This window comes from Xiphophorus hellerii, chromosome 21 (genome assembly GCF_003331165.1).
Source record: "Xiphophorus hellerii strain 12219 chromosome 21, Xiphophorus_hellerii-4.1, whole genome shotgun sequence".
NCBI classification, from domain to species: Eukaryota; Metazoa; Chordata; class Actinopteri; order Cyprinodontiformes; family Poeciliidae; genus Xiphophorus; species Xiphophorus hellerii.
The window spans coordinates 8,738,760-8,761,950 of NC_045692.1; the positions used below are offsets into that span (position 1 = coordinate 8,738,760).

At 40.2% G+C, this 23,191-nt stretch overlaps 2 protein-coding genes across 3 annotated transcripts in view; one reads left to right on the forward strand and one right to left on the reverse strand.

The window, feature by feature from the left end:
* bmp6 (bone morphogenetic protein 6) overlaps positions 1–2,534 on the forward strand; it is a 53,289-nt gene extending 50,755 nt beyond the window's left edge. Inside the window, 2 exon segments of the mRNA XM_032550886.1 lie at positions 2–19; positions 942–2,534. Coding sequence (XP_032406777.1) covers positions 2–19; positions 942–1,091 — 168 coding nt within the window. The 3' untranslated portion in view covers positions 1,092–2,534.
* A 406-nt stretch (positions 2,535–2,940) lies between these two features.
* On the reverse strand, positions 2,941–9,480 carry txndc5 (thioredoxin domain containing 5). 2 transcript variants are annotated; one of them, XM_032550888.1, is made up of 10 exons: positions 9,242–9,480; positions 7,381–7,533; positions 6,795–6,900; positions 6,619–6,715; positions 5,881–5,996; positions 5,495–5,581; positions 5,252–5,404; positions 4,635–4,717; positions 3,997–4,126; positions 2,941–3,783 (listed from the first exon to the last, which is right to left on the reverse strand). In XM_032550888.1, the coding sequence occupies exons 1-10, from the start codon at positions 9,424–9,426 to the stop codon at positions 3,661–3,663; spliced, it is 1,233 nt and encodes a 410-aa protein (XP_032406779.1). In that variant the 5' UTR covers positions 9,427–9,480; the 3' UTR covers positions 2,941–3,660. The 2 variants fall into 2 exon arrangements, with proteins under 2 accessions (XP_032406779.1, XP_032406778.1); XM_032550887.1 differs by having other exon boundaries at positions 5,246–5,404; positions 9,242–9,479.
* Between the last annotated feature and the right edge of the window lie 13,711 nt (positions 9,481–23,191).

The following is a 23,191-nucleotide window of genomic DNA, read 5'->3' on the forward strand; positions in this document are numbered from 1 at the left end:
TGCCATCGTGCAAACGCTGGTAGGACGGCCTCACTCTGCTTGATGCATATGTACATTTGTGTATTTCAGATGAAATCCATGCTTTGTTGCCATGTTGTCAGTAAAACTGAAAACAAGTGACTGATGCATTTAAATCTGGTCTCAGATTTGCAATTGGATTTAGGTCTGGACTTTGACTGGGCCATTCTAACACACAAAATCGAAAGCGTTCCACATGTTTAGGGTCATTGTCACAAGTTAACAAATAGTTAATTTTTTTTTGTTTAAGATTCTTCAAACTCTGTTTTTTACTTTGTTGTTTTTTTATGCGCTTTCTTAAGACAAACATTCCCGCAGCATGATGCTTCCACCTCCATGTTTCAACTTCATAGAGAAGCAGCATCTGTGCCGGAGTTAAATAACGCACTGAATTCAAATGCATGTCACTATTTCCAGATTTTAGTTCTGAAGACATTTTGAAAATGACGTGTCACTTTCGAGTCACACACCCCAGTACTTTGTGTTGTAAGGTGGGGATATTTAAAACACTGAAAGGGTGGGAAGCTATGTGAAAGCATCTAAAATGGGCAAAGAGAAAAATTTTATATACTCAAAACATACCACAGGCTTTCAGTCTAATGTACGTAGGTCTAGCCTTTGACTGTTCCCTTCTAAACCCATCCTTTTTGTCCCCGATGTTGACTTTCTGGTATGATATGTCTTGCAACGCAACCCATGTGTATTAAAGCTTACGGTCTTTCACATCTTTTAGTAAATTAAATCATCAATCATTTGCCAACTGTCTTTGTCTGATTTTAAAATTAACTTGACACCCAGAAGTCTCTCTTTGTCGCAGAACAGTATCATATGAATTTGCTAAGGCTCCTCGCGAAAACATCTACATGTGAGTTTAAGGATCTGCTCCAATATAAACAGTGTTGTCACATTTCCCATATCTCCAGGTGCACCTGATGAACCCGGAGAATGTGCCGAAGCCGTGCTGCGCCCCCACCAAGCTCCACGCCATCTCCGTCCTCTTCTTCGACGACAACTCCAACGTCATCCTGAAGAAGTACAAGAACATGGTGGTACGCGCCTGTGGCTGCCACTGACACCAGTGAGGACTGGTTGTGCGCCGACGGACATGGCTGAACTCAGTTGGACTCCAGTTGTTTGTTTGTTTTTCGAGCCTGGAAGGTATCAGCATTTAGTTCAATAATCACAAACCGAAACTATTAACATGTCGACGACAAGGACGGAGATCGACACCAGACTGAGATTTACAGCGTCGTTGTTAGCGTCACACTCCAGACTTCACCTTTACGGACTTTGTGTGTCTAAGAAGAGTGTTTGGTTTGTATATTGTGTGTTTATTGAATCGTAAGAAGGCCTGACGCGTCAAGTCCTCGCTGAGAGGCCCTAACCGATCTGTTGATGGACTAGTCAGACTGCTGCTTTCATTCCCCATCTCCTCTCCGATGGACAACACAGCGGATCAGATCTGAGGAGGCGTACGAAAGATCAGTTTCCCCGCGACCGATCCGAACACCTGCTCAGCCGACTCAAAACCCGCATCATCGAGACGAGAATAAACGAGGCCAGTTGCAACTTTACAGCAAATGCTAACTGATGCATCTGTCAGTACATTCGTATTTATCCTTTTTTTTTTTTTTCCTACTGTATTTTCCTCGCAAGCCATATTTACTTTTCCCAAAATATAATTTGGACTCAACCGAAGAGACCGCATTCTGTTTTAGCAGCACACTCCTCCAAATAATGCGCTCTGTGTCAATATTTGCCAGGCTCCGGCTGACATGCAGTTCTCCGGGGCCGGTTTAACCCGATCCATGTTGTGGCCAAACTCGTGTTTTTCTACAAAAAGGACAGAAATTCAGCCCCTTCGCCCCCCGACATGCCACAAACTGGCCATTTCTGTTTAGCTGCACTCGCAAAGCTCACAAACACGTCTAACCCCTTTACAAGAGATTGTGGAAAAACATTTGCAGAGACTAAAACGGTCCGTATGACGAGTTCTTTTTTTCTTCTGTAACCCTGAGAGCGACATTATGCTCAGATTTAGCTGCAGCGTCTTCCCATCTGAGCGCGTTACTGTGAGCCTTAAATAACGTGGAATATTTAAAAGAACATATCTGAACGAGAGAAAAAAAAAACTTGTATCCGTACCAATCAAAATACCTTTTGTGCCTAACCTATCTTAAATATTATATACCTCTGGAAAGCTGCTGTTTACATTTGTGATCCTGTTAAGACTGTTTTTTTTTTTTCTGTAAATACGTGTACATTTTCAGCTTATTTATTGCACCTTTTATTGAAAAAGAAAATACCACATTAAAGCGAGAAATACAAACATGTTTTTGGCAAAATTTATTATGAAATCTTATGTTACAACTTTCCACTTTTGTTTTTTTTTCTTTTCGTACAAAACTTGTGGACAGGGAACAAATGCGGCCCATTGAAAAACCTCTTTAGACCACATGTTGCTTATAAAGACAAAAAAAAAAAAAACCTGATAAAACTGTTGCTTTTGCCCGTTTGTGAACCTGGGTTGGACAATAAAAGCCGTCTTGCATCACAGGACATTTTTCCGCATAGCCGGTCGAGAGCATAAACACTGAACACAGGAAGGTTGGACAATCCATGAAAATTTTTTTAAATTCTCTAAAACTAGAGAATTTTTTTAGAGCATTAAGTAAAAAAAATTCAGTAAATTTACTTTACTGAAAAAAGTTTAGTTGGTGCAAGTTCAGCTTTACTTTTCAACGAGGCTAGTCAGGTTCTTATGTTATTGTCATTTAATAAACTATTCATATTTATACCAGGGACATTCAATGATGATTCAATCAATACAATAACCAGTAATAAAGAAATGAATGCAGATGGGCCTGATCTGCGATTCACTTAGCTCGAGAAAAACATAAACAAACTGCATTTGGATGTTTCTTTTTTTTTTTAAAGAGGTGAACTAAAATACAGTTGCATAATTAATGACTTGAAACTTCAAAAGCTAAAAAAAAAGTAAAAAGATGTCACATATACATTTCACATGAAACGAAGGTGATCATTTTTAGAGCTTTTTGTATTTAGTGAAGTGTAAACAATCTGGTCCACGGCTCAGGTTACCGCGTCAACAACAATCTTGTGTGAGTGACATTATTCTGGTCCACCTATTTTCCCTGAGAGTTACATCAGATAGGCTATCAGCAGATATACATGATGTACCTTTAAAATAACCCTCAACCTCACAGAGACATCACAACTTTTACAACTTAAGAGTCACAGCGTCATAACAGTAGAGGTTTATAATTTAAGTAGGAGGGGAAGGGAACCCACAGGAGTCAGAAAACAAAAGAAAAAACAAACAAGATTTTTAATGAATGTTTTGGTACAGTTGTCGTTGTTTCTGGTTATTATTGGACCAGTGCTTGTAGAGGTTTACAAACATAAGATTTCAGCTCGAGAGATTTATAAAAAAATACATTTCCAACACATTTATTCTGTCTGTAAATACAAAATAAAAAAAAACAGAGACCCAGACAATGACATCAGTCTGTCGCTGGCTTAACTCCTTCCTGAAGGAAATCCGACTTGGCAGTGGCAGGACAGAGACTCTTGTCCAGCTGGCCAGATAACAGGAGACTCCAGGTAGAGAGCTGTTGCTTCCTACAGCTCGTCTCTCGCCTGCCTCACCACGAAGCTGTGCAGGCTCTCCAGGTCCCGCCCCCCGTGATGCTCGTCACCCTGCGCCCCAGCTCTGAAGATGATCAACGTTGGGTAACCCCGCACCTGAGAAAAAGACATACCAAAACAAAAAACAGGATTACATCAGGTTTGATTAGCCTTAGCAACAGCCAGTTTGAGTGAAGCTTAAGCTGCAGAGTTGCTCTATACAAGTCTGGGCTGTGTGGGGCAGGATCAGGCAGGTGTAAAAGACAAAAACGTTTTCTTCAGTGAACTTCTAAAGCACACTCGGACTTGAGAAGACAGAGTTAAACCTACAGAATACTTGTTGCACAGTGTGCGCTCGACGGTGCAGTCCACTTTGGCGATCTTGACATCAGTGAGGCCAGGAAACTCCTTCTTGGAAAGGTCGTCCCAAGTTGGAGCGAGATTCTTGCAGTGACCACACCTGCACAGCAGGAAGACGAGAGTTGTGCCATTTTAATCAAGAACTGATGTGCATTGGGAACTTAAAATCCCTTTGTAAAAAAACTATTCAGCATTATATTTACTTGTCATTTTAAAACTATGCAAGAAAAGACAGTCCCTTTTGTATATATAAATTATTCATCAGTTTTCTTATTTATTTGGGATTTTATGAGAACAGCCGAGTAGCACATACAAAAAGTATCTGAAGTGTTTTGTGTGTATTCACCTCTGACACCCCTACGCTAAACCTAACGTGGTAAATAAAAGTTGACCTGATTAAATAAATGAATTCATTTTAAAGCAGAAGTGCAACAAGGTCATTAGATGGGACCAAAACTGAACTTTGCAGCCTCCGTGCACAGCAGCAATAAAAATATCCAGAGACTTCAGAATCTGATTAAGATGCAATTAGAAATTGATTATATTGTCATATAGTGGTACTATTAAAATATCCACACGGCCATTTGTTCCTACAGAGGTGATCTTACCATGGAGCGTAGAATTTGACGAAGGTGAAGCCCTTCGCTACCGTTTCGTCAAAGTTGCTCTCGGTGAGGATCAACACGTCGGACTGCAAACACAGAACGGCATACTTTCACTTTATGGGTCTAAAGAAAATTAATCATGATCACTGGCAGTTGTAACCAAGACTTTTATGCAAGCAAACATCTTATGCTTTTGTTAAGTTTCTAACATAGTATGAAAAAAAAACCCCCAAACAAACCTGATGAAGAATCTTTACTGGTTTACTGCTGACTAAAGAACTACTTTCTTACTGTGCCGGCTGCCAAACTTGAGGCTCATAACGTTAGCTTACAATTCCTTTAATAGTCAACGGGATCACGCGTTGTGATATCAATTTATTTTTCACAATAACGTGCTGTAAAATGCCACTGTGTCATTTCAAACGACGTTTGTAAAAGCGCCTCGAGGCGATTGTTGTGAACTGGCGCCTTCTATGTGAGCAAAATGAACTGCGTTGCTGTTTTGATACCATGAGATTTCTTTGCAAGATACGGTCACACCCAAAGAAATTCAGAACAGAACACAAAAGTATTCGTTCCTATATGTGCTATGCGCGCCTGCTGTCCACACCCACCTTTACCTCCTCGTCTGCTGGCTCATCAGTGGGAATCTCGTTTGATTTCTGCTCCTCGGCTGGTTCCTCCTTCTGCTCTACAGAGAGCGCAGCCTTCAGCTGGTTGTCTGCAAACTCTTTGAACGAGTCCAGGTCTCTCTTCCCTTTGTATTGTTCTATCTTAATAAAACAAATAAGAGCAGGAGAATTATCACACGGACACACACACCAGACTGGGTCATCTGCCAACCCTGCAGCCTGCTTCCAAACCTTTTGTCCATTGTGGAAGAACAGCAGTGTTGGGTATCCTCTGACACCGTTCTCAGAGCACACCTCGTAGTGCTGTGTGCAGTCCACCTGGGTCACAGGCAAATTACCAGCATTAAAACAGGAGTGACATCACACCAAACACTGGCTCCTGCATTGTTTCTGACCCTCCTATGCAAAACGAGCAACACCTCATGTGATTAACAACCTGTTCTGTCACACAAATCAACTGACTGTGCAAAGGGACTTTGGTCTAAGGAGAGGAGACAGCGCACAACTAGATCCCTGCAACATCGGTAGAAGTTGAACATTTAAAGCAAAACATTAAGCTTGTAAAGTGTGGAGATCTTCTAAGACTGTTTTCAACAGTGATGACACCCTCAGCCCACCTTTCCTATCTTTACGTCGTCAGAGTGCTCAAAGCTGGAGGCCAGCTGCTCCCAGGTCGGCGCCATGGCTTTGCAGTGGCCGCACCAGGGTGCAAAGAACTTAATAAAATGAGCGCCTGGAAATGAAACACAGAAGCCATTACAAGAAATTCATATAACTTTAAAAAAAGAAGTTGCCTTGATTGAAGATTTATACTTTTAGTAACGTAAACTCATTTCTTTATGCACACAGCATTACCTGCTATAAAAAGCATACCCAGCCTGCAGGGCTTATACAACCAGGTATGCTACTTTATAGCTCAAATTATTGCTTTGCTGTTGCCAGGATGCAGAGCTACAAGCAATAACCAGATGGTAAAAGGCGCCCGTGTCATATCCAAACAGGAAATCATTTGTTTTTATTTTTAATGACGATTCTTGGGCTTCAGTGGAGCTTAGGAACCGTCCTCTCATTGACAGTTTATTATTGCCCAGTCCAAAAACATGAGGTGACTTTACATGAAGGTTTCTTTTTTTTTTTTAATTGTTAGTTTATCCTGATATTCAAAGCAAAGCAATAAGCCATTTTAAGTTACTTAATGACAGATGCAGAATCACATCTTAGTGTGGATGAAAACTGAAAAAGCATTCAAATATGGAACAAGAGTGAAACTTTTACAGCCGGATACAGCTGCAACTGCAGTAAAAAAAAATGTAATTACCCAGTAACTAGTGAGACTGATGAAGCCTCACATTTACCTTTGGATATGTGTTCCTTAAAGTTAGCTGCAGTGAGCTCATACATGCCCTGTTTGGGCTCTGGGGCTTTAGGGGATTCCTGCTCACTTACTGGTTCCTGCAGAACAGAAGTGGATAGAAACCTTTAATTCACAAAACGCCGCTTTGAGGCTGATTACTGAGTGAAGGAAACTCACTGAAGGCTCCTCCTGGAGCGTCTTCAGCATCCACGTCTCCAAAGACTGCAGATCTCTTGGTCCCTGGTACTTCACTGCTTCTTGGTCTGGCTTAAACAACTTTAGTCTGCACATGAACACACAAAATAATGCTTTAAATAGCACACAATTCAAATGAATAAAATTGGTTATTAAACCGAATAGTCAATAATTATTTAGAGTCGGTTGTGTTCCTGCTGTGTTCGCAGGTGTCAGCAGCAAGGTTAGGGTTTAGACGAAGATTTCTGGCAGAATATTTCATCTACATTTGGGTCAATGTGTCACCAGTTTCAATGATTAACGGAAAGCAAGTTTATTTCTAAGTTGTAAAGAGGTGTGTTAACATAAGTGGTGCAGTGAATTGACCATTTCACAGTCTGATCTTATGAGTCACATTTTTAGCCATGAATTGAAAAATTAGCAAGATTCACTTCTGATATGAATGAATGCTGAAATACATTATAGTTTTGAAATCATTTGCATACTGTTCAGGTTTTTTTTATCTTTCGCTTTTCAAGCAGACAAACTGTCCTGTCTATGCATCTCTCTGTGGCGTTCTCTTACTTACGTGGGGTATCCTCTGACGCCGTGCTCGCTGGAACAGAACTTGGTGTTCTGGACGCAGTCCACTTTCACCACATATACAGGAGGATCATCCATGCCGTTGTATTTGTCTGCCAGTTCATTCCATGCCGGCTGCAGTCTCTGGCAATGGCCGCACCTGGACATAAAGTGATAAAAATGGGTTGTTGGACACGTTTGCATTCTCTTAAAAAAAATTCCAGGTTTTACGTTGCTAAAATGTTTACAGCTCACGTGAATAGTTGAGAAACTTATTCTGGTTTTGCTGGAAAGGTGTGAAACTCGATGGAAAACTTTGGATAGATCTGAGTCAAAAATCGGTCTCGGCCGATGTTCACGTCCTCCTTGGAGAAGCTAAATGGCAGCAGAAGTTTTTCAGTGAAGGATTTAAAGTATTTGACAGAGTTCCACCAAAATACCAGAGTAAAATCTGTGATTTTCACTTCATGAGATTCAATTTAACAATGTCTAGAAAACAAGGACAAGAGGAACTTTTAAAACGTGTTCGCTATATATTGGTGTTATTTTCCAGGAAGGCCAAGGAAAAGTGTCTTTTCATTTTGTACTTTCCCTTTTATTACAGAGGAGTTAGACAACATGAAAAGTATTATTATTTTTCCTTACTATACTCTGGTACATAATGTTATTTGCTAAAACAATTTATTTGAATTTTATTATTAATGGCAAAGAAAAACAATTAGCCAATTATTGATTTTTTTGGCGCAAATTTTAAACCTATGTGATCAGACTACATTTGTTGTCTTTTCTTAACTAGCCTTAAAAAGATAGTTTTTTTTTTATCGGTTTAACATCTTACAATTCATGTCTGGACGGTTGTGAAACAGGAAGGATTCCAGATACAAATACAGTATGGACCACGCAAATGTTGTTTTTTTTGTTTGTTTTACATCAGAAAATAATCCTAATAGATTTCAGAATAGTCTCTTCCCCCACCAAAAAGGAATACTGTGAAGGTTAATGCTGCCAAGTTACATACCACAATATTCCTTACTATTCAACTCAAAGTCTCAATAAGCTTTTGAGAAATCACACCATTGACCACAATAAAAAAAATGATGTTTGGTGGTCCCTGGATGGGGCAACTCTCAATTATAGCAATTAAAAATATTGCCTTGAATGTTTTAGATTTCCTCCCGTTCGATTTAAATTGAAAGCTGTCTAACATTGTGCCATTATATTCTTAAAATTGATGACAATTTCAGGATTTAATTCATTTGAATCAGTTGCGTTTATGCAGAATTTTACTGTCCCGATGAGATAACTAGTAAAACAGTATTTTATAGCAGAAAACGCCAAACATCTCCAGCTTACAAACAGTTGAGCTCCTCATCTCCTTTTTTCCCCCTTTGCACGACCAAGGGCCTCTGTAGGACCGCGGACCCCCAGTTTTGAAGCCACTCACATAACAGTGAATCAGTGCGTGCCACGTAAGCAAAGCTACCTCCTTATAACTTTGAAAACTTCAGCTACGTGGTGCAAAAACAACGACGACAACTGTAGTTTAGTACTTTTTACCTGAAAATGCTTCAATATTATTTCATCTGCCTGAAGCATGTGTGACGTTATGCTATAGAGGGCTAACTGTAAATGTTTAAATCTGATAAGCCGCTATGCTAATCTAGCCTAGCATCTAAGCTAACCGAATCAACTGTGTTTAGCGGGTGGGCTAGGTAGCTTAGTAGCTAGCCAGCCAGTTTACCGGTAAACTGTTACCACAACAACACGGGAGGTTTTCTGCACTTACAAGAGTTGGCAAAGAGAGAAGAGATGCCATAACCGACTAATCTGTCAAACGTCGTTCAAAAAGACTCATTTTCTGCACTTACCATGGGGCGTAAAACATGACAAAGTGGGGTGCAGTTGGCACCGCCTCGGTGAACATCTCTACAGTGTATGTGTGCTTGGCATGCTCCTCTTCTTCTGCATCAGCGTCGCAAAACACAACTGCAAATAGTAACGTAAGAAACAGTAAACACGAAGTAAATGCTGTGCAAGTCAGTGCAGAGGCCATGGTGAATCTCGGCTGGAGAACGGCGTCCCTGCTGGTACAAAAGGACCGACTTTCGCCAAAACACGCCCCCTTTACAGACTCTCTCTAAAGGGGCAGTATTATGTAAAATCAACTTTTCATCATGTTATTAACTCATCAGAAACATACCTGGAGTGCTGCCTTGACTCTTTTATGCATGTTTGAAAAATCCTTTAATCTCCAGCCATTCAGGGTTACAAAACGCTTGGTCTCGCCAAGTGATGTATTTTCCACTCAGCTCTTCCTCAGAGCTGCAGTCTCCAAGCCGAGCTTCTGCCTCACAGAGCACTGCTCTCCTACGAGTCCTCTACTGAGCTCCTTCAGACTAGCGACAGCAGCTCTTAGCAGACAAGAGGTGGAACTGCATCTACTGAGCTCATTCATATGAGCTACTTCTCAGTGCAACTAAAGCTTAATGCAGAAATACGTTGTTGTGATGACGTGCTGAAAGCGGAGGAAAGAGCAGGATCTTCTTATAAAGACCCAGTTTCAAGGCATTAAATTGCAAAGTCAATTTTTTGAAGTCATATTTGATATATGCAGCATTTTTTATAACAACTGAAAGTAATATAGTTACTTGCTTGTGCTATAAAATGACACTATGTGCCTGGAAAATACATAATACTGTCCCTTTAAATGCAACATTTACACTAAACTCGTTCAATTAGAAGCAGCATTAACTACTTCAATGATTTGAGCTACATAGCTTGCCTTTTGCATGAGACTGTAATGGCCATCCTTCACCAATAAGACTTGACCATCCATGACTCTGTCACCAGTCCCCCCCACAATTCAGAAGGTTTCGGTGTCAGTGTTGTCACAACTTGTGCTAAGCTCAGGAAATTATGATTTTTGTTGGAATTGTTGTGTTATAAAGCTAAAAGCTGAATAATCCAAGATATACAGTACTATTCTTTGTGGAGGCTCTGGGTTCACCTTCAGTTCTAGGAAGTTCTTGCATGGGAACAAAATATTTCTTGTATGGACGGCACCTTGCAGAAGTCGTTAGCCACCTCTCCTTTCTCATATTAATCTTCCAGGGCCAGACTATGCTTAAAAATGTTCTCAGGATTTCGAAAGTCTAACAAAATCCTTTTTTTAAACATGAGGGGTTTTTTTTTCTCTTGCTTTTACTTAGAGACTATAATCAGGACCAATAAATTTGCTTATAATTTAAGATGCATTTAGAAGTTTCCCCCCCTAAAGTAGTGTGTGGAAATGTCAAAAGTGGTTACTTGCAAATAGTCCTATAAATTCTTGCCGACTGCACATTGGCAGACTCCTGAACTTTCCTTCTCACCATAATCTTTCAAAAACAAATTGTCAACACTTAACGCAAGTGATGTAACTGGTGTGACTCTATTAGGGCAACAATAAACAGACGGTATATTGTGAAAATAAACAACGTTAGGTTTCTGTTCTACCTGTTCAAACGTGGCTGCCCCAGCTCAGGAGGAACATCACTGCCGCTTAGAATGACAGATGGGCCGTTAGCTTTCTGCAGCAGCCGTCACATGCATGAGTCAGAGTTGCCTCCTCATCACTGCTACAAATGATGCTTTAAAATTACGGTGCGACTCATGGCAGCTGGAGCCTGGCGGAGTGGCGACAGTGCTTATAAATCATGCACCTTTTCCCAGAGGGAAGTGTGTTTGTGTGTGTCTGAGCAAAGTACCTGCTGGCCTTGTTGGACTGACAGCTCCTTGGAAAGTCCACACCTCTTTTAATGTAGTCATGATTTCATGAAACCTAAAGGGAGGAGGGAGATGGTGTGGGTGAGGGGAGCTGCAGTCTTCAAACTAAAAGTTGTTTTTTTTTTTTTATGGCATTTTCTCATTCATTAACTTCTTGTCTCTTGAACCAACAAGTGAAGTCTGGCGAGCTCTGACTTTATGTCCAGGCATAAATCCTTTATTTAAACTAATTTTTGGTTTGCTTATCTAAACAAAAAAAGACTAAGCACAAAGCAGCTGCCATTTTAAAGAGGTTTAATATATATATATATATATATATATACAGTTTATACAGTATGTACTGTATATATAAAAGCATGTGCAAAATCACATGTTTTCATTTATTACATGCACAAATTCACAAGAACATACATATTTATACTAATCAACCTCAGACGTGCTGATGTTGGCTTATTTCCACACATAAAAATCAGCTCCACATGCTGACTCTCCTCTCTCACACGTTGCAAGCTGCAGGAGTGTGAGACGTAGCTTCACAAGCTTGAAATACCTCAGAATGCCACAGTGCAGCAAGGTGCGCGGTGCAGGAAGTCATGGGTGTTTATCTGGATTTTAATATTATTAGTAATGAAGTCTTTGTGTTGGTAGCAATTCGTCTTGCATTTCTATATATGCACGAGACTGGCTCTTGGCTAAAATATTCCTTCAGATGAGCAGAAAATATTATAAATAGCAGCTGTTATGATGTTAATTCCACTGGCTTACATAAAAGTTTTTGCTGCCTTACAATAGCAGCTTCAGTTCACACATGATCTGAAATGCATGCGTTGTCACAAAATCGTTATCTTGTTTCATTTTTGGCATGGTCATTTCCTACATCCAGGTAGAGCTGTGAAGTAATTTTATCAGTCTGACACGCCTGAAATTAGTGTTGTCTTTCTCTAGCAATTTTTTTACTTTCATAGAAAATTGTGCCACCGTAATTACTTTGAATCAAAAATGTAAAACACAGTTTCTAATACTGGACAAGAAAGAATGTCCAGGGAAGCTCCTGAACTGTCCGCATTTGAGGAACTCTTTACTGAATCAAGTTACCTCCACTGCAGAGCTTGCTCAAAATCTGCAGCTGGGACATTTGGGTAACAGTCTTTAGACAAGACGGGCAACAAAGTGGACATTTTGTCCAAAAAAATATATATTAAGAAGAGAATCAGATCAGAAAAAAATGATAGGAGATACTAGGACGGTTAACACAAGACTGCTGCAAAGTTGTTAAAGTTGATTCATTCTAATTTTGAATGAAGGTAATGACTGACGTTTTGGACAATTGGCCATGAAGCGCCTTAAATCTCAACTTGTGCTGAATAAAACAAAGCAGAAGTTTACGTCCAATATAATAGAACAAGGATGAACACTGTGTAAATTGACTGTCTTAAATTTAAGACATTTGCAAATTTTTACCTGAAAAAGAAATTTGCTATGGTATGTTCTTCAGCATGCCACAGAGACATTGAAATGATTGCGTCACTGAAAACAGTCTAGCCAGCACCTCAACAGCCTTGTTTGCATTTGCAAATTTTCTGCACCTATTACGTTGGAAGGATGGAAATGTCCCGTGGACATCTCTTTTCTTGTCTAACACAGTCCAATCAGAGAACGTGTGGAAAACTCCGGGGCTGCAGTCTACATTAGAAACCAACTTTCGCACTGCAATCTTTTAAAAGAGACATCCCCATAATTCAGCTATGCCTAAGTGAATACTGGCAGTGGCTTTATTTTAACAGACCAGGCCCTAAATGCTGACACTCCATCTAACTTTGGTGAAAAAGCACGGTGTAATCCATTAAATGTCAAATTTCTTCAAAATGTTTCAACACCTGCTTGTGTCATTAAGTGAAAATACAAACTGAGAGCCGCCTGGACTTTTTTTTTTTTTTTTTCAAACGACTTGGAAAAGTGTTTATGACTGTTATGACTGCTTGCATATTATATTCCTGCCCTGATTTAGTCCTCTGCTCTGACACAAAGGTGCTGGTCCGATGGGAACTCCCACCCACTTAAAGTTTATTTGGGCTCTCTTATATAAAAAAATATTGCCTTGCCCCCCGTTTGAGACAGACCATTCCTTACATTCCAGTCTCAGACTGCACAGTAAAACACAAATATCACAAATATAGCCGTCAATTGGAGGTTGAAATCATATGAGATTATACCCTCCTATCTTTTTACATGATAAATAACCCAAGTCCCCCAAAGTGGCTCTATTGTTCCCACAGCAAGCCCACATTCACACCCCACTATTTAGTCTCAGCCTGTCTTATGGCTGTGGTTAGTACGGCCAAAGTGTCACTGACATATTTTACATTTGACCTGCTACAGAGGAGGTCACATAGTTGCGGGTGTCTACTGGTTACCCATTGTTGGTATCAAGGCACCATGCCAGGCCAACCAGAGCTTGGTGTAATGGGAAAAGGAAAGACGAATGGACTCCAGGGAACCGAGGCCATTATGTTTGTTTTCTTCATGGCCTGAAGTTCTCAGCTGAAGGTGCAGGAGCCGACAGGCGGTAGACAAGGCGAAAGCGAGAACCGAAAGAGAGCAACTGGCTGAGGAGAAGGATAATTTGGTTTTAAGTGTCTGAGGCGATGGAGTGTTCACTATGGAAATGTCCTGAGTGGCTCATATTGAAAGATTATGTTGATGCCATTTTCTGGTTGGTGCGGTGCCAAAAAATAAACAATCCTTTGACCTATTGTCACTATGAAATGCATCCCTGCCAGTCTGTTGAACAACCTTTAATGTCTGTGCCCATGTCAGTTTTCGGTGGGTGTCCATGTCCGGTCAGGTTTTGTTTTTCCATCTTTGAACGGTGGATTGAAAAATACCCTGAGAGCTCTCCAACGCTTGGGAAATTGTTTTATAACCTGGTTTAAACATCTCCACGTCTTGCAACACCACCCAGCATGTGTCTTTGTGCCGTAATACTGTTTTCCCGCATTTTTGAACATCACACTGTCCAAAGTCAGCAGTGTTTCCAGTAGCAACACAAGAATCATAGCCGTATCATAACCAGGACTCAGGATGTGACCAGCAGAGGTGAACCGATCTCTTTTCCAGACAGCTGAAACCCATTGCAACAAGCACCTGTTCTACACACACACACACACACACACACACACCCACACACACGCCCACACACACACCCACGCCCACACGCCCGCACACACAAAGGGAAAGGGCTTTTCCACAGGACTGAATCACTCCAATAAAAAATAAAACATAAAAGCATGGAAATAAGAGAAAACCTTGTGTCCTCATCTGGGTGGCTACGAAAAGGATGGTGGGTGTAGGAAAGTGACAAGTGGATAAAGCATAACAGAGAAAATGCAAAGTGAAATAAAGTTACTGTATATTTAAGGGAAATTGGGAAAAAAAGAGGTGGGAAAGCAGCTAGACCAGAAAAAAAAATGCAGGGAAGAATGTGAGAAGTTTAAGAGGGTGCTCACGATTACCACAAGATCTCCCCTTTTCCCCCCCACTCGGGTGTTGAGGTTCTACCACTACGCCTTTAAAGTACAACATGGAAGATTTCCAAAAAGTTGACATTCTTTAAGAGTTAGTTGCCATTTAATCAGCAACTGACCACGTTGCTTTCGGTCCTGTTTGCGTCTTGCTCTTTGCATTTGTCCAGATCGCAGTTTGAGCTTTCGCTCCTTCCCGTCTGTGCCGTGAAAGAACCGACACGGCGTCGCACTTTGATGCATATTCATAGCAGCCACTCGAGGACAGACACTGTAGGTGGGGACAGAAGCTGCCTATTCGCAGACACTTGTAGGTTTAGAGCTTTCTTTGTCAGAGACCTGCTTCCTGCTGGGATAACCATCAGGGGGAACCGACCAAAATGTGAAAGAGGCTTTGATGAGGCAGAAAAACAGAAGAAAAAGGCTGGAAGAACAGAGATTGGGTGCACTTTCATGGGTATATTTGTATTTGAAAAACAAAAAAACAAAAAACATGAAACAAAAACAAAACAAAACAAAAAAAAACCTTCAAAATTAATTATGTAAACTTCTTCTTCTCACATAATCTGATATTACAAATTCATTCTTCACATTTATTTGCAGAACAGGCAAAGATAAAACTGTAAAATAAGTGAGTTAATTAATGTTTTCACCATAATTGAACACAGACATTTCTAAAGATAGCCAACCTTTAATTTATGCAGGTCAGTTTAGCGGGGAAAATCCATGCTTTACTCAATCAGAGCTTTAGAGCATTATAGATAATCAATCAATTGATTGACCAACCGACCGACTGACCGAGCGATCGATCGATCAACAAGGCAGTTCAAAGTGCTCTAATCATTAAAACACCAAAATAACGAGTCATAACAACGTCATACAGTCACCAATTGAGAAACCAAAAACAAACATCACATTTTGTCGAGTGCCATCATGAAGATCATCAATACACATCATCTACGTTGATCGATGCTCCAGTGACTATGGGTCAAAAGCAATTCTACTCTGGTGGGATTTTAGCTTTGATTTAAAGGAGCTCAGTGTTTCGGCTGTTTTACAGTTTTCTGGAAGTTTGTTCCAGATTTGTGCGGCACAGAAGCTGAATGCTGCCTCTCCATGTTTGGTTCTGGTTCTGGGGATGCAGAGCAGAACCAGAACCAGCAGACCCGAGTGATCGTACTTAGCTGTGTGAATTAGGTACCTTTTCAAATAATGATCCATTGTTTCACACTAGAGCCACTTGGATTTCTCTGCGTGCCAAAGAGCCTAATCTTAATCTAATCCTTACCAAAGCATAAAAGTTAAAAAGGTTCCCAGAAGCTTCTAGTTTCCTTTTGTGATGGTGGGACAGAGAAAGATGTTGCTAGGTTGCAGTTCATTAATCTACTCTTTCAAAGCAAATAATGTGACAAGGTCCTATTTGTATCCGTATCAGATCCTTATGGTGTGAGAGAGTTTCTGACGCAGAAAACAGGCCTTCCTTATGGGAATGAATGCGATGCTGCTGTTTTGTTCCAGAAAAAGAAAATGCTGGGACTTCTCTTGCAACCACGATGCATCCAAATATTTCTGACAGCCCACAAATCAGGCAGCTGCCATGTAGGCCTGAAGCTACAGCACTCTGAAGTGAAACTCAAGCAGACAGTATTTCACATGAGGCGAGCCATAAATGTCATCAATAACCAGCGAGGCTACATTTTGCCTGAGTAAAAGTCATGCATAAGAATTGACGTTTTATTCGTTTTGGATTAGGAGCAACACACTTTAAGGGTGCGTGCTGTCGTCGCAGAGGGGTTTGTTTTGATTTTGTCATTTTTAAAAATTTCTTTTAAAAAATGGAAAATGTAAATAAAAAAATAAAGTCATTACAGATGCTGTCACCTAGTCGCTGCGCTCCTGCTGGCTCTCATGGAAAATCTCAAAAAGGGGCCCAGCCTTGTTGAGCTCAGGCTGCCATTACCAGCGTGTTGTGGCCAAGTCACAAAACAGATGTTTACTGTTTTTGTGAGCCGTATTTTTCTCTCCGCCTCGACACTGACCCCGGGCCCAGGCGGTTCGGTTTAAGAGAGCGCTGGCGTTTGAGGGGACAGACGGGGTCACGGTGCAGAAAACCAGGCGATAATGTTTTACTGTAAACGTGGGACCGACTGAAAGCATGTTTTCTGACGTGGGAGAGTTTATGACTCTGACAGGTGCTTGGGTTCATCCATGATTCAGGCGGCTGGTGTGATAAAGCGATCAGATGGATCACACGTTGGAAAATTGGGGCTGTGTGCGATCTCGTCCTGAATGTGTCACCCTGCGGGAGCAGTGAACGGGGTTGTGAGAGGGTTTTTTTTTGTGTGTGTGTGTGTGTGTGTTTTGCTGTGTAGGCTGCAGCTTCGGAGAGTCTGCAGAGACAGTTACGGAGACGGTAAAGGTCTCTCCACAGAAGCCATTAAGCTGTGCGTCTGTTAGAATGATGTGTTTTCCTTGGCTGCGCGGCAGCAGCAGGTGCTGGGAGGACCAGCTTGGAGCCTCTGCTGCTGACCTGCTTTGATGTGCAGCCCAGGAACCAGCCTCTTTTTGTGTCTTTCTCTTCCATTTCTTTTTTGTTGTCATCCTTTTTCCACAACTTTGTTCCTCCCTCTTACTTCCTTTCCCCCCCTCTCTATATTTTACATGCTGCTAAAAGGCTTAATTTTTTTCCACTGTTTTGTTCAGTTTGATTTTTACCTTTCATAACATTACCGAGTTCCACTTTTACTCTTTATTTTTTTTCAGAAAAGGTTTTCTACTTTAGCCATCTGCTCTGTTTCTATATCTCTCCTAGCAGCTAGCTGCAGCAGCTGCTAAACATCCAGAGCCGTTCAGGGTGCATAGCAGCCTTTAAATTATTGGATTAAAAAGATTTCTGGAAGAGAAGTGCCAGGAAGAGTCCAACAGAGACAAGTTTCCATTTCTTCTAGACATGGTTTGTCTGGGGCCTTAAGCAGAATAGAATTCAGGGGCCCCTCATCAGCACAACCAACAGCGTTTCAGTACAGATTTGGTGGAATCTTTACACCTTGTCAAATAAATCTAAATTTAAATGTTAAAAAAAAGTCACTGTTTTTTTTTTTTTTTTTAGCTTAATAGTATTCTCATTGTCAATAAACAAACGTAAAGATTCTTGCTCTCATAGAAAATCTAAAAAGTTGATGTCCAAGCATTTATGGAGGGCCCCAAAAGTCTGGGGTTCCCTAAGCAGCCACTTAGTTTGCTTTGCCTTGGGCTGGCTCTGTTCTTAAGTCAGTTTGCAGCATAAACAAGTTGCTGCAAACTTATGCAGCAGTTTCCTTCCTTCCAGAAGGAAACTGCTGCTCGGCTGACAGAGAAACGAGACTGCGAACCGAAAACCTGTACTCAACTTAGCTAGTGTGAGCATGATTATTTACATACAGCACCCTCATTGCATGTTGTCTCTGCGTATAATGTGTAAAAAAAGAAAAGTGCACCAGCATATTCTCACACTAAAACTTTTGTAGAAAGATTAAGTTACCTCGAGTACATTCATTCTGTTTTGAACATTTCCTTTGTAAAGAAATGGGATTCTGGGAAAAGTTTTTAAAATTTATATTCTATACAGATTGTTCTTTAAAAAAAAAAAATAAAAATTCACATTGAAAAGCAAATTTCAATATCAGACAAAAATACCTGGAGTAAATAAAAAAAAAAAATAAAGTTTTCTAAAAAAAAAGAGCGAAAGGGAGAAAACTATTTTAAGTAAAAAAAAAACAACAACCAACAAACAAAACAAAACAACAACAACAACAAAAAAGAACAGCCATAACATTCATTGCTCAACGCGGGCATCTTACTGACCAGTGTTAATCTTAGTGCCCTCCCTTCCCCTGCATCCTTCCCCCTCAGCCTCAAGGTAAAGCCATTACGCCTGAAACGATGGAGCAGCGAAGGCACAAGCCCACTTGGGTTCAGAGACACAGGGGAGGTAAAGCATGAAAAGAAAAAGCCAAGCGCTGTCCACAGCCCGCGAGGAGCGTTAGCCTTTTATTTAAGATCCCACTCCCAGACATTCCTTTGCCAAGAAGCGGGGCCTCCCTGGAGAAAGCCAGGATGAGTGGCTGAACTCGCATTCAGATGGGGGGTTCAGAGACTTGAGATACACAAAATCTCATACAGTCTCTGCAGAAATGAAAAAGCAAAAAAAACAAAAAAAAACTGTCACACACACACACACCCCCACACACAGTGATGCCCACACCTTGTTCATCCACCTCCTTTGCCTTTCATTGTTCTGTCAGTCAGGATGGTTTTCTTAGCTGCAGTCCACAGCAGGGAGTTTCTGTTTCACGAATGGTCACAGACTTGTAAAAGAACAACTGATTGATTTATTGGGCTGGAGGGGGCAGAGGTAGGTGGGGTATTAGGAGCTCCTTGGAGATTTCAATGTGAAATTCCAGTTCAACAACAACTCAAAATGGCACAAAAAGGGCACTGATGCTTAGCTTTGAGATGTAGCCGCTACTGTTTTCTTCCCGTTTAAGTTAAAAATCGGACTAAATTTGAAGATCTAGAATTTTACTCTCATGCTTACAGCCCGTTCAGACATCTGTGTTATTTGAGCTGCATCGTATTTGTTTAGACTCGACCAGTTTACGTAGATCCTCGTATGAAATCAGCCCCCTGCAAACTTCCTTATGGATCTTGCTGAAAGGTTTGCATTAGAACAACATTCAAAAGCACATGTCAGGAGATGGATCTTCTCGTCACCCAAATGGATTTAAGGTGACAGTACTGTGGGGCCAATTTGTAAAGAATTTTGGCTGCAAACATCACATCCAAATCTGGAGACCACATGTTGTGCCGGCTCACAAAGAACCGTAGCTGAATTTATAGACCATCCTTACTTTTATAGCTTCATTTCATAGAACATTTACAGTACTAAAAAAAAACTAAAAAAAATTGGCATTTAAAATCATCTGTGGGTGCAGCTAAACTTTAAACATATCGCTCACTTAATGATACAGACAAAAGGTATGCTTTGAAAAGTGCCTGTGTTTTTTTTCTTTGGAGAATTTCTACTGTAAAATATCTGTTGGTTCAATCAGCGAATATAGGTGGACACCCACTGCATCAAGGCTTTGAATCATTCTTTATACTGTATCATTCTCCTTCCTGCTCCATGATTTCTCTCCTCGAAGCGATCCCCAGGCAATGAGTTATAAATATCGAATCTAAAAAAGCTCAGGCGGAATGGTTTTCCACAAAAAACTGGATCTACTGTAAGTCATGCGATGTGCTTCACACTGTGCAGAAGTTTAAAAGACAGAAGATGTAAATCAAGACATGGTAGGGGTGGGAGGAAGTTATTTTTAAGTCATCAAGAGGATTAATAGATGGGATTCTTCTTCTCGGTTTGTTTAGCATAAAAAAACTTGGTTTAATAAATGACTTTGAGACATTCACATCAGTCCGCTGATCGGGTTACTCTTTCACAAATGCGAAGGACAATGTGAAAAAAAAAAAACGAATTTCAAGGAAAAGATCTGTGTCTTACATCAAGCGAAAAAATAAAAAAGGCAGATCGCCATTTTGTAAATTACACAAACTGCCAGATTGACGAAACAGCGAACATCTGCATGCTTGTATTATGATGCTTGGACTGATGACAAATAATAGGTTCAAAAGAAAAACGCTTTTGCATATTAGATGCTTTTACTCATTATTCATTCATTATTGGAGTTGCTGTTAGCTTTTGAAAAGCTGCAGCAAAGTGCTAGTTAGCATTTCAAATTATACACAGATTGTCTGGGACATTTTGAGGGAAACGTGAAAGAAGTTTTGGTTGTCAATGATGAAACCTGTAATTTCTACTTTTATTTAAATCATTTCTTTGTCATTTATTTATATATTAAAAAAATTCTCTTCCATGTCCACAAGTTGTCAAGCAAACAGGGAGGTTTTAGCTACTTTAAAAGTTAATTGTGTTCATTTATCAGTTTCACCTTTTCAAAAAAAAACTTATTCCACCCAAAGCAGGATTTTTACCTTTCCAGCGGTTTACTAAGTGGACTTAAAGGAAAAAAGGAGGAGGATTTACATATATTTGTTTATGAAAAATCCATGGTGGAAAACTAACAGTTTATTAATCATTAATAATTTCCCTGACAGGAGGAAAAGCAGGGCATATGGAGAGGACCCAAGGTTCTTGTGCAGTACATGTCTTCCAAAACGGCGCTTCTACAGGCAGCAGAAAATCCTGGGACAGGAGTCATGGCGACGCACAAACCAGCCAATCAGAAGAGGAATCCAGCAAAAACGATTGCAATGACTTGATAATTGAAGAAAAATTATCACCTGATGTGAACTTGTTTTACAGCATTTGAAAGACAGTGATTATGCAGGTGTTTAGCATCCTATATATAAGTAAGAAGGTACAAAAACTGAATCCGAATTAGCTTACAATTTAAATAAGCTAACATGATAAATGTGGGACAATTTCATCTAAATTATTAAATGCAGTCAGATAAAGTGAGCAGAAGAGCAGAGTCCTTGTAGGTGAAAGATCACAATCAACATAAACTAAAGATTTGTTCATCCTATGCTATTATTTTTGCATAGTTCCTCTCCCATCAACCATGTTTTTTTTTTTTTTTTACATTTGGCTGGTGTGTATGCACTTATATAGCGACAAAGAAAACATAAACTGATAATCACAACTAGCTTTATTTCAGCTACAGGCTGAAAAAACGTTTCAGATGGCTCTAAAAGTAGGTGTTGAACAAACTTATACATCCGGGATGATTTGTGTTACTAATAACAAAAGCCTGTTACAACACAATACAGCTGTGCGCCATTTTAAAAACGTAATCTCTTGAGATAACAGCTGCCTTTAATTGCAACATTTTTGTTTTTTTGGTCAAGCGGAGATACAATCCCCCCAAAAAATACCTGGCTGATAACGAAAACAAGGAAAAATCAACCGGTACAGAGGAGGTATGTGGCTGGCATTGAAGCCAGACATTCCTCAGAGCTCCAGGAATCCAGACGACAACAAGCTCTGCTGCTGCTGGTGGCCACCAGCCGATGACAACCTGCGCTCCACATCGTCTCTGGCCATTGTTTAGTCTGTGATTGACCGATGAAGGTGTTTGTTGTTGCTGGACTCTTATCTGTGTTTCTTGGACGGCATTATGTTGACGAAGCGGCCTGTTGAAACGAAGCAGGCGCATAACATCGTGTGCTGTTCGGCTGTTTCAACGTTTTAGGCTTAAAAGATGTCAATGAAAAGAGTTATAAGATAAGATAAGTTGCTTTTACGTTGCACATTTTGTTTTGTCAGAAAGAAATTCAGTGCTCACTAATAAGGAAAGGCTGGCATTCATAGCGAGAGGTGGGATATTTAATATCCAACACTTTTCGTTCAGTCGATTGCTTTTAAATGCCACCCAGTGCTCATTTTTCTAAAGCCGCCACAGCCAGAAAGTCTTCAGCATCCATTGCACACTACCCCCTAGAAAAATATCAATTTCATACCACAGATCTGAGAGCTCTCTCTATGGGTGACTGTTAACTATTGCCAAAGAATTCATATTACCACAAGCATAGCTATCCGCCCAGGACCCATCACCGACTCCCTGGGGTGTTGTTATGTTGGGTTATTAACTTGAAAGTGCAGCCTTTTTTTTTTTTTTTTTACTGGCATTTTTGTTTTGTGGCCCTTAGTAATTTAGTAACAGGGGCCCATCAAGCTGCACAAAAGAGAAACAAGTGAGCATGCAGAGGCTGAAAATTCTCATAAGCCGACAGAAGAAAGAGAGGAAAGCGCCTCCTTCCTTTTTATTGCTCCAAGAAAAAAAACTTTTTTCCTGATCGTCGTTGGAATGAAACTGAAAGGAATCCTTCAAGGATAAAAAAAAAAAAAAAAAAAAAAATAGACGGTTTGTGCCAAACTGTTGTCAGTCTCAGCTGAAGTCATCTGCATTATATTTCTTTCTTAGTGGAAGTTCAAACTCCACTGTTGTTTTCTCAGAGGTTTCAGAGAGTTCAGGTTTAGAGAGCGTCGAATGCTTGCATTTTAATCTACGCACTCGCAACATGAGAAAGATTTAACAGTGGAAACAGAACAAAGGACCTTTTAATTCAGATCTGAATGGCTGGACTTCAAAAGTCAGCAAATCGCTTCAAGACGTTCATATTGTCAGAGCAATATTTGAAAAGTTTGGAATAACTGAGGCTATGTTGAATAAAGTCTAGACAACAACACAAATTTTCCTTGTCACATCACAGACTGAGCCTTATGGGAAGGAAGTTAGAAAATATCAATCAATCAATCAATCAATCAGTCAGACTCTTCATACACAATGAGTGCAATGTTGTTCTTTAAATCAGATAAAAGAAAAGCACAATAGAAATGAAGCAAACAATGGAAAAAAACATAAAATCTTATGAACTAAAGAAGAGATAAACGTTGGACTTAAAGCAGACAAAAACGTCCAAATAGGCAGAATGTATGGAAATGTTTCCAAGCTATAGTTTTGCCTAAATATT

What these genes read in the sequence shown, in the direction of transcription:
- txndc5 (XM_032550887.1), bottom strand. Translation starts at nt 9,426, where the DNA reads ATGGCCTCTGCACTGACTTGCACAGCATTTACTTCGTGTTTACTGTTT. An exon ending in GGCGTCAGAGGATACCCCAC is followed by an intron (nt 6,901 to 7,380) that starts GTAAGTAAGAGA and finishes GTTCATGTGCAG; the next exon opens with ACTAAAGTTGTTTAAGCCAG. An exon ending in TAAGGAACACATATCCAAAG is followed by an intron (nt 5,997 to 6,618) that starts GTAAATGTGAGG and finishes TTTCATTTCCAG; the next exon opens with GCGCTCATTTTATTAAGTTC.